Here is a 13,582-nt window from a genome sequence, read left to right as displayed (position 1 = left end):
TCACGTGCACGAGTAGAGAGGGACGTGCACCTGTGCGTGCGAGCAGGCCACGTGCACTCGTCCCGGAAGTGTTGACGTGCGCATGTTTGTGTGGCGGACCCATGCAGGGGGGAAAGGGGAGGGGGGGGCCACGCCCCCGCCTGGGGCCGGTCAACAACCCCCCCAACCCCCTCCCTCCCTCTCCCAACTGAGTTTTTATCTCACTTTTTCTTCTTCGTTTCTTACATTTCCCCAGACCAGCTGCTCCTGTGTCGCTCCCCAAGCTCTCTCTCTCTCTCTCTCTCTCTCTCTCTCTCTCTCTCTCTCTCTCTCTCTCTCTCTCTCTCTCTCTCTCTCTCTCTCTCTCTCTCTCTCGCCGTCCCACAGGGGGGAGCCCCATACTGCTGATGCTAGGTGCTGGTCCAGCCGGCCAAGTTCCTCCACCACGGAGGCAGCAGCTGATCAGCTGCCCCACCCACGACAGCATTGATGGACGTGGTAAGCGTGTGTACGCCGTGTACGCACCTCTGATATCGTGAGTGCATGCACGGACGTGCGTGCGTACAACCGCCCTCCCTCACCTCTTTGGTGAAGAAGAGGGGCCCCCCTCATTGCCTCCTTTGCACCAAGAGGTGGTAGTAGTATGGTGAAGAAGAGGGGCCCCTTATTGCCTCCTTGGGGTTGTAGTATGGTGAAGGAGAGGGTCTTCATTGCCTCCTTAGCACCAAGGGATAGTAGTAGTAGTAGTAGTAGTAGTAGTAGTAGTAGTAGTAGCAGTCAGGGATAGAAGGACGGTTATGGCTAGTCCCTGGTCAGGGCTTGGCGGTCAGTCCCTTACAGGCCGCCTCACCCCATACGACGATTTAAGCCTTATTAATTGGTTGGGTGGGCAAGGGACCCCGCTGGGTGAAGGGTGCCGCCGCTTGTGGGGGCAAGTGGCCGCAGTGGGGTAAGTGGCCTCAGTGACTCGGTGCTTCTATATGAGATCTGGTTCTGCGGTTGAGTGAGAGGTTGCGTGCGGTTGTGTGAGACGCCGTGTGCAGTTATGCGAAAGGCCGCGTGCGGTTATGCGAGAGGCTGTGTGCGGTTTGAGTGAGACACTATGTGCGGATGGGTATGTGAAGTGGGCTATGCGAGGTTATGTGAGAGGCTGTGTGCGGGTACGTGAGGGGGCTATGTGTGGTTATGTGAGAGGCTGTGGGCTGGTATTGGAAGGGACTATGAGCGGGTATGTGAGGGGTAGCTATGAGCATTTGTGTGAGAGGCTGGTCAGTTATGTGAGGAGACTGTGTGGAGTTTTATGAGCGGTTATGTGAAGGGCTGTGCGCGGTTATATGAGCGCCTGTGGGCGGGTATGTGAGTCGACTATTTGCGGTTATGTGACAGGCTGTGGGCGGGTATGTGTAGGGGGCTGTGTGCGGTTATGTGAGAGGCGATGGGCGGTTATGTGAGTTTCCCAGTGATCCAGGTTGGGTGTGCGTACCGGGCTGTGTGCACGTCTGGTGCATGGCTTTGGACTATTGTAAGGCGCATCCATGCGCTCGTGTGTGGCATTCTTTGCATCGGCCAGTGTATTTGTATGCATGGACATGTGCATGACCGTGAGCATGCATGGGTGTGGTCGTGTGCACTTCCTCTCTGCGTCTGTGCACGTTACCCCATGTGTTCTATGCACACGGCTGTGTACGTTCGGATATGTGGTGGTAATGTGTTCGTGTGCGTTTCCGTGTATCTGTGGGTGCACATGTACGTGTGCGTTCAGCTGATGGTTTGCGAGGTTGTGTATGTGTCTGTTCTTCTTCTTCTTCTTCTTCTTCTTCTTATTATTATTATTATTATTATTATTATTATTATTATTATTATTATTATTATTATTATTATCATTATTATTATTATTGTTATTGTTATCATCATCATTATTATTTTCATCATTATCATCATCATTATTATTATTATTATTATTATTATTATTATTATTATTATTATTATTATTGGAGTTATGGTTACTGTTGTTGCTTGATCGTCTGTTCCGTTTCTATTTAAAAACCAGAACTTTTCCTTCTCCTTGGAAGTATGCATTGGTACATCCCATCCCTAAGAAGGAGGACCGGTTTAACCCTGTAACTGTCGTCCTGTTGCTTTGACATTCACCATTGCCAAAGTCTTTGAGTCTCTCCTCAACTTCCATATCCTCAGACATCTTGAATCTCACAGTTTTCTCTTTACTAATGTCCAGTAATCACCCCTGAAAAATTTTGGGGAATCGTATGTAGTTGCCCTTGACATATCCAAAGCTCATCTCTAAGCCCTCCTCATTTGTCTTCTCTCCCTTACTTCGCTCCTTCATATCCAGCTTCCTCTCTGGCCGATCTATCTCCATGGTCGTTGATGGATCAATCCTCACCTTCTTTCTCCATCAACAACGGTGTTCCTCAAGGTTCTGTCTTTTCCCCTACATTTTTTTTTTCTCCTTATCAACGATTTCCTTTCTTCCACAAATAACCAAATGCATTCATAAGCTTACCGCTCAACACTGCATTACTCCACATCCATCGATTCTGCTCCTTCTCTCGCTCGATCTGCATCTCTTCTGGACGCAGTTTCCTTATTCAACTCAGGGTTGGACAGAATTATAAACCCTACCAGGCTGACTTCAAGGCTTAACCCGTTTGCCCTACGCCGCAATGCTGGCTCAGCTGCCCTCTTCTATCGGTATTACTTTAGTTTTTGCTCTCGAGAGCTGGCTGCTTGTGTGCCCCCACCACTGGCGAGACCACATGATACTCGGCAAGCTGCTGCGTCACATGGTTATTGTGTGGCCATCGGCAACTCAAGGATAGGTCGTTTTGATCACTTCTTTTTATTTTTTTTTTTTGCCCCTACACCTCGAAGCTTTGGAGCTCCTTACCCTCTCATGTCTTTCCCAATCACTATGATCTGGCACATCTTAAAAGACGAGTTTTTCACGTCCACGATTCGTAAATGCTTCTCCTTGTCTCTTCTTTTTCCCTTGCATTAACCTCCTTATAGTTCAATTAAGGGCAAGCCCTGATGTGGATTTTTGTCTCTGATTGAAGCCTCCAACATAAAAAAAGGTGCTTTTACTTCCAAATATATGAATGTCTTTGTGAACCGTCCATATATATATATATATATATATATATATATATATATATATATATATATATATATATATATATATATATATATATATATATATATATATATGCAGGTCTATGTGAACTAACCATGAATATGGTCGTGTAGGAGTTTGTAAGGATCTGTATATTTACATGCGTCGTGTTTTGGGCCAACTGCTCCACTGTGTAGCCTCGGTCGTGTGTGTGTGTGTGTGTGTAAGGTCATCATTACTTTCACCTTCATCAGAGTTCTTGGGTGTGTGCATATCATCATGTTCCTACGTCGTCTGCGACTGACTGAGGAAGAAATAGCAGTTGGGCGATTACCACTGGAGGTTACTGCACGTGTGTTGCAGGGGAGAGAGTTGTTACACCCGCGTTGCCACCGTCTCTTAACCTTGTATATGTGTAACGTCTTTACTTCTAAGCGTCTACACACACACACACACACACACACACACACACACACACACACACGCACACACACACATATCTATCGACCAGCCCCGAGCGGAGGATGAACTCTTGGGTTGAATATATGCCGACCTCCACGCCCAGGATTCGAACCAATGCAGGTCTGAACCCATGCGGGCTCGTAATAGCTCATAATCAGTGTGTGTGTGTGTGTGTGTGTGTGTGTGTGTGTGTGTGTGTGTAATTACCCTAATCCACATATTTCTACAATACGTGGAGGGAATTCGGAGTTCTGCGCTCGTGGAGTTCCAACTGTGGGACTTTCTCTTCTGTCATACAATTTTGTTCACCTTCAGCGTTCACAGTTTCATCACTTACCTGATGTTGTTCGCCCACAGCTTTGATGATATTGATATATTTCTCTGTCATGTCTCCTTTTTTTCTTATGTATGTCCCTTGCTTGATTACTCGTTACGAAGTCTGGTGGCTTTCTGTCTTCGTGTCTTTCGAAGGGCTGTTGAGTGTCGATAACAGGGGTTTCAGGAGTTGTGATCAAGTCGCCCTTTGCTTTTCTCTCCTCCGTAGTGATGCAGATGGACGGACTTTGAACTTCTCCCTGTAAAAACCCCCCAGTGTCTTCATTCTGGCACCCTCTTTGTTGCGCACCTCCGACGGACCTTGTCTAATTACTATTACTATGAGCATTTTTGTTTTTTTCAAGAGCAGTGATCAACAGTATGAGACGTGGCCTCGTTTTGGCCTCCTATACGACGGTGAATGGCTTGCTGTCCACTTCCTTCCTAAGCCGTATTCCCGTATGTCATTCTCGTATTGGCTGAGTGTTCCCCCTTTCGAAGACCGGAGACTCTGTGGCGACTCCCTCCTCCCTCCCAGACCAGACACTCTGTGGCGACTCCCTCCTCCCTCCCAGACCAGACACTCTGTGGCGACTCCCTCCTCCCTCCCAGACCAGACACTCTGTGGCGACTCCCTCCTCCCTCCCAGACCGGAGACTCTGTGGCGACTCCCTCCTCCCTCCCAGACCGGACACTCTGTGGCGACTCCCTCCTCCCTCCCAGACCGGACACTCTGTGGCGACTCCCTCCTCCCAGGGTCCCAGACTCGGGTTCCTGTAGCTGAGTTCCATCCTCATCACGTTGCGATCACGTCAGGTTGAGGTTCAACCTCTCTTGGTGTTCATCTCGGTGGTCCTGGCTCCTCCTGGCCGCTTCATGATGCTCCTAGCCGCTCCTGGCTGCTGCTAGGCACTCCTGGCCGCTTCTGGGTCCTCCTAGCTCTTCCTGGCCACTCCCAAGTGCGCATGCCTATGATTGATTACTATTTGTGTAGCGGAGTTTTGTAGTCGTGTTGCCCCGTCTCTTGACCTTGTATATATCAACCACACACACACACACACACACACACACACACACACACACACACACACACACACACACACACACACACACACACAAACACACACACACACGCCAACGTAAGACAGGTATGAGTGCGTGTGTACATGAACAGTGGATGAGTTAGAACGGTCTCTTGGGTTGGTTGTGGAGGAGGAGGAGGGGTGTGGTCGAGTGGTAGGGGGCAGTCAACCAACACGCGAGTGTGTGTGTGTGTGTGTGTGTGTGTGAAGGAGAGAGAGAGAGAGAGAGAGAGAGAGAGAGAGAGAGAGAGAGAGAGAGAGAGCAGACCACGCCCTCCCCTCCAGCAGTAGCGACCTGCCCTTCCGCGCGTGCGCGCGCACACACACACACACACACACACACACACACACACACACACACACACACACACACACACAGTACCTAGGTTTTACCTATCCTGCTCCAGCCATACGTAGGATATCATCCTCTCTCTCTCTCTCTCTCTCTCTCTCTCTCTCTCTCTCTCTCTCTCTCTCTCTCTCTCTCTCTCTCTCTCTGACTGGGGGGGGGGGGGAACCAGGGAGTGACGCCCTCCCTCTGCCTTAGTCGCCGGGGATAGAGGGTGGATGTGGGGGGGGGGGGGGAAAGGGGGGTGTCTCCACGCCCATATAAACCCCCCCCACCCCCCCTCCTCCCTACCATGCCTCCTGACGGCCCTGAATCTCTGAGGGTGCAGAGACCCCCATCTTCTACCCCGCCCTGGTTGATGCCATATTCCACCCTCCTCCAACCTCAAGACTCAACACACACACACACACACACACACACACACACACACACACACACACACACACACACACTACCTCCTCCCTTCTTCCCCCTGCCTCTCCATCTGGTTGGCCCGTCTCTCACTACTGGCGAAGAAGACCATGACACCCCCCCCCCCCCCCCCACCCACGGCCTACAGGACATGGAAGATTGTGATTTACCCGTTGATGGCGCGCCCCGGTGGCCACCGGGGGCACTCGCCATATGCCACTGTATGTATACAGGCGCCACCGTCACCGTAGTATTATGCCAGTAGACCAAACTCCTCCTTGACGAATTTGTGAAATCGGGAAATCTGTGTTTGGTGTCTCATTGCTGTGGGGGAAAGGGGAGGGGGGAAGGGGATTATCGCCCCACACCCCCCCACCCCCCATTTTATTTACGGAGTTAGGGTTTTTTTTTTTTTTCGTAGTGTGTACATGTGTTTGTGATTGTTTTTCTGTTATGTCTTTGTCTGCCTGAGATGTTACCAGTGCTTCATGTGATCTTCGATTGCGTGTGGGATTATCAATTTGCGTGTTGCGGGGAGAAAGGCTGACGCTAGGTGAGAGTGTGTGTGTGTGTGTGTGTGTGTGTGTGTGTGTGTGTGTGTGTCTGTCTGTCTGTCTGTCTGTCTGTCTGTCTGTCTCTCTGTCTGTCTCTCTCTCTGTCTTTCTCTATCTGTCTTTCTCTGTCTGTCTTTCTCTGTCTCTCTCTCTCTCTCTCTCTCTCTCTCTCTCTCTCTCTCTCTCTCTCTCTCTCTCTCTCTCTCTCTCTCTCTCTATCGCTCGTTGAATCACCTCCGTATACCACGTCAACGTTAACCCCTTGAAAAACGAGGGCACGACCCCGGAGCACGACGGTGCACTTCTCGAGCGCGACGGTACGACCGGCCCTTAGGTATGTTGGCCTGGACCTCCGACCTGACCCTTAGTGGGTCATGTCGGAGGTCATGTCTGAGGTCGGGTCAGCGTACCCAAGGGTCGCAGCGTCGTGCTTAAAAGGATCGCACCGTCATACACAAGAGATCACACAGTCACTGCTCAAAGATCGTACCATCAGTGATGGTACGTCACCATCACTACCCCCCACCATCTTCTCCACCATCAGTGATGGTACGGCACCATCACTACCCCCCACCATCATCTCCACCACCACCACCACCACCACCACCACCACCACTGTCAAACAGGTTATAATGTTCAAACAGCTCACCTCAACTACACCACTTCACTGAACAGAAAGTAAAGAAATCATCCCCATTTATCTGCGCATTTACCTCACGCCTCTCACTTTAACACCCGAATTAGTTGAGTAATTTGAACTAACAATATCACAGAAGGTGATGTATAGGATCCTACGTTATGTTGGCTAACACCATGTCGCACGCCTGGCTGCAGATTGATTCAGACCAGTTTCGATCAATGTTGCTTGCCAGGTGCTTCATCACGTCGTGTCATGTTTTCTTCAGCCGTTCCCATGTGCCACTCTTCGATTGTGTGTGTGTGTGTGGTCTCGTTGCACAGCCAGGTTGTAGTCACGGGCGGGTAATCCTCGTCGAGGCCAGGCCTCGAGTGGTAGGGGAAAAAAGTGGAAAAGAGTTTCATAACTTGGAGGGGGGGATAAAAAGAAAATAGAAATTCTAGTATCATTTGAAGTAGTTGGGATCTTGGCTTTTAAATGGTGTCAGGTCGTATTTGTTCGGAAGGACGTGTATAAAGGTACAGAGTTCTAAAGTTTGGCGGTGTAAGGAAAGAAGCAAACGTAAGAACTTCTCATCCTTGAGTTGTCACTTAACCACACAGTAACACCTGGACGCATCTACTTGACGAGTGAGTGCATGTGGTCTGGCCTGTAACGAAGGCACACAAGCAGCCAGCTCCCGGGAGCAGAAACCCGAAGCAATATCTGTGAGAGGGAGAGAGAGAGAGAAAGAACCAGGGGCGCTGCCGAAGGACACGGGTGAAAAGATAGGAGTAGAGTCCTGAGGGGGACGGAGGAGGAACAAAGGAGATAAAAAAAAAAGGGAGAAGCAACATCACTAGGAGGAAAAAGAAGAGAAGATTAATGACGAGGGAAGGAAAAGCCAGGATAATATCAACACAGAGATTGCTGTTAGGCGCCGTGATGCCAGAGCCCCGTAATGGGAAACGGATGTGCAGATCACACACACACACACACACACACACACACACACACACACACACGGACGGACGGACGGACGGTCGCTGCCACGCTCCTGGTGGAGGGGACTGTCTGGATTCATCATCCTCTCTACGCGAACGCCTTCTTGACCCCCTACAGGAGTCGCTCCACCGCCGAGGGAAGGAAAATTTGACGAGAAGTCGCGGTTTACAGTGTTTCCCCGAGAGGCTCCTTTCCCCCCCTGCCCGTCGTACCTCCTCCACCCTCCACCAACCTTCCCCTCCCCCCCTCTCTTCCACCCTCCACCAACCTTCCCCTCCCCCCCTCTCTTCCACCCTCCACCAACCTTCCCCTCCCCCCCTCTCTTCCACCCTCCACCAACCTACTCCCTTCCCACAGCTGTTGGGTTTCTTCCTCCTCCTATGTGTTGGACTCTCACAAGCCCGAGCCGTCCGTATGTGGAGCACGTATGCACGCGTGTGTGCTGAGGAACGTGCATACGAGAGGAAAATAGGCTCGCTCGCACGTACGAGGTTCTGCTGTTGAGCACCTCAGCACAACGGTACGATTCCTGAGCACAACGGTCCGTCCCTTGGGCACAGCTGTACGACCCTGAGCACGACGGTACGATTCCCGAGCACGACGGTACGATTCCCGAGCACGACGGTACGATTCCCGAGTACGACGGTACGATTCCTGATCACGACGGTAAGATCCCTGAGCACAGCGGTACGACCTTGAGCACAGCGGTACTGCCTTGAGCAATGCGGTACGATTCCTGAGCAACACCGGTACGATCACTGAGCACCACGGCACGACCCTTGACCACAGCACAGCGATCCGACCTTTGAGCACGAACGGTGAAGATCCTCAGGTATGATGGCTCGACCTTTTGACCTGGTCGTTGAAGGTCATACCATCGAGCCCAGGGTCCGCACCGCCGTGCTCAGTCAAGAGGTATCGTCCCACAGTGAGCCCCGAGCCTCCCGCGGCTGCCATATCATCCACCCGCGACGCACCTGCAGAGGGCGTGGGCGATGGTGTACAACGGAACATATTGCCTGAGCCCCAGCGCAGAGCACGTGCGCCTCCCTCCTCCCACGTCGCCTCCACCTGTGTCCTCCTCTCGCGTCACCACCTCTCCCCGCGTCCTCCTTTCACGTCGCCTCCCCCCTGCGTCCTCCTACCACATCGCCTCCACCTGCGTCCTCCTCTCACGTCGCCTCCCCTGCGTCCTCCTTCCACATCGCCCTCCACCTGCATCCTCCTCCCACGTCGCCTCCACCTGCGTCGCCATCGCCTCTCGAGGACCTACAACGGCTAGGACTCCCGCAGGGTCTCCCCGAACACCCACCCAGCAGGGGGGATCCTGTGGTGGTGGAGGAGGATGACACGGAAAATGTCTGGTTGGGAGGTTGAGTAGATATCCTTCGCTGGATGGCAGTCGATGAGATCTGGGGCAGACACACAGGCGAGGAGGGAGCAAGCACGCAGAACAAGCAAGAACTCAAGCGGAGAGGAAAGAGAAGTCAGAATAATAGAGAGTTGGAAAGTAAGCATTGAAAACGGAGCCGTAAAACGCACGGTCAGGGGAGCCGGTCGAATAGAGATGAGGCAAGCGGTGCAACTGGTCGAATAGAGATGAGGCAAGCGGTGCAACCGGTCGAATAGAGACGAGGCAAGTAGCCAGCAGGTCAAATAGAGAAGAGGCAAGAAGCCAGCGGGTAGTCAAATAGAGATGAGGCAAGCTGCCAGCTGGTCGAATAGAGATGAGGCAAGAAGCTAGGGACCCCTGGTCAGGCATTTAGTGTAGAGTAGAGAGAGAGAGAGAGAGAGAGAGAGAGAGAGAGAGAGAGAGAGAGAGAGAGAGAGAGAGAGAGAGAGAGAGAGAGAAATTGCTTCAACTGATGGACCCGTGTGAGTCAAGTGTGAGAGAGACTGTCTCTCTTAATGAAGCTTCTCCTCCTCCTCCTCCTCCTCCTCCTCCTCCTCCTCCTCCTCCTCTTCCTCCTCCTCCTCCTCCACCGCTCAGCCCACGACCCAAGACCCACGCCCACGACATCCCCCTGGTCCCCGGCAGTGTGTGGGCGTGCTTGACAAGGTCTCTGGTCCAGGGGCGTGAGGTGATGACGCTGGAGGCTTAGCAGGTATGGGCCCTCCCTTGTGGACTGGTGTTAGGGGACGGAGGCTTCAGTGTATCGTGAGGGGGGAGTCGTAGTGTGTTGGTAGGGGATATCACCCTCATACTTATCCCTCACAGTTCTTCTTTACACTTCTACCTCACACTTCTGCCTAACATTTCCCCTTCTTAAACTTCTCCTCACACCTCTGCCTCACACTTCCCTTACTTCCCCCCTCACACTTCTCCCTCACATTTCCCACGTATACTTCCACCCACACGTCTCTTACTCCCCCCCCCCTCTCACACTTTCTCCTCACACTTCCCTCTCACACTTCTCACTCTCACAGACACGAAAGAAAAAGATAATATAATCCTTTTTTTAAGCACATTTTCTTTTCTTTTCAGACCGCCTCAGTACATCCTGAAGCCTCTCTCCCTCAGTGGTAAGTTCAAGAGCTACAGGGTACAGGTAGGGTTACAGTCAGATATGCGATAAAGTTTGACCTACAGGTTACAGGTGAGAGTTACTGTCAGGTATCCTGTGGAGTCCGAATTACAGGTTACAGTTAGGGTGTTACAGTCTGGTATCCTGTGGAGTCCGAAGTACAGGTTACAGTTAGGGTGTTACAGTCTGGTATCCTGTAGGATCAGAGCTACATACAAGGTTACAGGTAGGGATATTACAGTTGCCAGTTACAGGAAGTTGTTACATGGTGTGGGTATAGATCATAGAAATGGGTCAATAGTAATACCGTCGTACTTAAGGGTCGTATTGCTCTACTTAAGAGCAATTCCGTCGTACTTAAGGGTCGCACTGATGTGCTCTGGGGATGAAAGTACAATTATGGGTTATTAACTTTATGATCATTAATTATTACTCTGTAATAGCATATTGTATCACTAGACCTACATCATTCACCTTAACTATAGGCAGCAACTGCAGCCTCTAATTATAAGTCGTAATTACCGGTAATTAATTGTACTTTGTTACAGGCGGATCATACCATGGAAAAGCAAGGTGGATGAGTGCCCATGCCTGAGCTGTTACCTGGTGGGTGAGTACCCAAGCCATAGCTGTGATAGGTGGATGAGTATCCAAGCTATAGGTATGCCAGGTGGATGAGTATACAAGCTATAGGTATGCCAGGTGGATGAGTATCCAAACCATAGATGTACTAGGTGAATGAGTATCCAAGCCATAGGTGTACTAGGTGGATGAGTATCCAAACCATAGATGTACTAGGTGGATGAGTATCCAAGCCATAGGTGTGCTAGGTGGATGAGTATCCAAGCCATAGGTGTACTAGGTGGATGAGTATCCAAGCGATAGGTGGATGAGTATCCAAGCCATAGCTGTGCCAGGTGGATGAGTATCCAAGCCATAGGTGTGCTAGGTGGATGAGTATCCAAGCGATAGGTGGATGAGTATCCAAGCCATAGCTGTGCCAGGTGGGTGAGGACCCCAGCCATTAATATGCTAGCGGGATGAGCACCATAGCTGTGCAAGCTGAACTGTGGTTGCCTGCTTATTAACTAAGCAGTGGTTGCCTGCTGGTTCACTGAACCGAACTTTAGTTGGACTGACTCTCTCTCTCTCTCTCTCTCTCTCTCTCTCTCTCTCTCTCTCTCTCTCTCTCTCTCTCTCTCTCTCGACCGGGGTCCCCTGGAGGCCAGTGAGTGCTAGGCAACGCCTTAATGAAGCCATCTGGGGGGAGTCCCGCGACGGGGTAGAAAGGGAAGCATTTTGGACACAATCTTGTAATTGGAGGAGGTGGGGGGGTGGGTAGTTGTGGGGGTGGGTAGTTAGAACAGCACTGACCGGCAGTTTGGATGGGTCGTCCCGCCGTGGAACGAACAGACGGACGGTAGGCAAAGAAAACGCGCGAAGGGTCAAAGACGGGTAAGCGAAGTGTCCGGTTATGAGAGACACGGTTCACGGGGAGAGAGAGAGAGAGAGAGAGAGAGAGAGAGAGAGAGAGAGAGAGAGAGAGAGAGAGGGGTTACTACCATCTCCCGCAAAGTGCTCGGCCTCAGTGCTCATGTCTTCATTCCTATGGTAACGAGGAACCCGACCTGACTCTAAAACGCTTGTTATTTTTCATCATTAGACGAGTACCCCCACCACCTCCTTCCCTGCTTCCTCCACCTCCTCCTCCTCCTCCTCATTCCACCTCCTCCTCCTCCTCCTCCTCACTCCCCCACCTCACTCCCCCTTCCTCCTCCGTCCACCTGAAGGGGCCCGTGGCTGGCTGTACTCCAGCTGGGCTTGCAATGGTGCTGTTAGAGGCGTTTTCACTCTGATGTTATAACTCTTCGTATGTCTGTTGTTGTAAACCTCCACATGGGTCTGTTGTTACAACCTCCACATGGGTCTGTTGTTACAACCTCCACATGGGTCTGTTGTTACAACCTCAACATGGGTCTGTTGTTACAACCTCCACATGGGTCTGTTGTTATAACCTCCACATGGGTCTGTTGTTATGACCTCCACATGGGTCTGTTGTTATAACCTCAACATGGGTCTGTTGTTATAAACCTCCACATGGGTCTGTTGTTATAAACCTCCACATGGGTCTGTTGTTATAAACCTCCACATGAGTCTGTTGGTATGACCTCCACATGGGTCTGTTGTTATGACCTCCACATGGGTCTGTTGTTATAACCTCCACATGGGTCTGTTGTTATAACCTCCACATGGGTCTGTAGTTATAAACCTCCACATGGGTCTGTTGTTATAACCTCCACGTGAGTCTCATGTTACAACGTCCACATAAGACTGTTGTTATTACAACCTCCACATGAGCCTGTTGTAACAGTCACCACACGGGTCAAGCCTGCACACACAGGATGATCCACCAACTCGAAGACTGACGACATGTTATTGTGAAGGGGAGGAAATATTCGCCTTCGTCTCTGGTACATTGTTTACTGTAATGGAACCCTTGGAGTGTTGTGCCGTCGAAGAGATATTGTGGCACTATATTTCCGAAGTAGCGCCGTGGCTGAGGCGCAGTTGAGGACCGTGTGTTTTAAGAGAGAGAATTTCAGCAGGAATATATATCCCCAGTGAGGAAGGCTCTCTCGCTCCATCGACGTGTTGACAAGGTTTCGGTGAGAACGCTCCGTCGGCGCGTCAGTGCGAACGGAGGATAGAACGCTCCGTCGACGCGTCAGTGCGAACGGAGGATAGAACGCTCCGTCGACGCGCCAGTGCGAACGCCATCAGGTGCGAACGGAGGATTTTTTCGTTGCCGTGAGCGCGGCAGTTCGACGTCGCTTGTTGTTCGTCCAATCGCCCACCCAAGACCTGTGTGACCCACCCACCCACCACTCTCCGTCAGGTCTTAGATTTCGTTCTCTCCTCGCCGTCTCTCCTCGCATCGAGTCTCACACACGTTCCACCTACCAGGTGCAAGATGTGCAGTGACTTACAGTGAAGTTAATGGGCGTTGAGGGAGCAACGCTTTAGTGAAAAGTGGATTCGTGGTGATGCAAAAGCACGAGTTCCAGACATTGAAAAAAAATATCCTCAGCAGCTTAAGATGAGGAACTGATACATCCTCAGCAGCTTAAGAGGAGGAACTGTTGCGTCCTCA

At 51.2% G+C, this 13,582-nt stretch overlaps 1 protein-coding gene across 1 annotated transcript in view; it reads left to right on the top strand.

The window, feature by feature from the left end:
- The first annotated feature begins 11,003 nt into the window (after positions 1-11,003).
- LOC139763435 (uncharacterized) overlaps positions 11,004-13,582 on the top strand; it is a 79,562-nt gene continuing 76,983 nt past the window's right edge. Inside the window, exon 1 of the mRNA XM_071689487.1 lies at positions 11,004-11,041. Coding sequence (XP_071545588.1) covers positions 11,019-11,041 — 23 coding nt within the window. The 5' untranslated portion in view covers positions 11,004-11,018. The remainder of the gene's footprint in view (positions 11,042-13,582) is intronic.

This window comes from Panulirus ornatus, chromosome 3 (assembly GCF_036320965.1).
Source record: "Panulirus ornatus isolate Po-2019 chromosome 3, ASM3632096v1, whole genome shotgun sequence".
NCBI lineage: Eukaryota > Metazoa > Arthropoda > Malacostraca > Decapoda > Palinuridae > Panulirus > Panulirus ornatus.
Note: the sequence above shows the minus strand (reverse complement) of the source record. Positions and strands in the feature narration are given on the sequence as shown.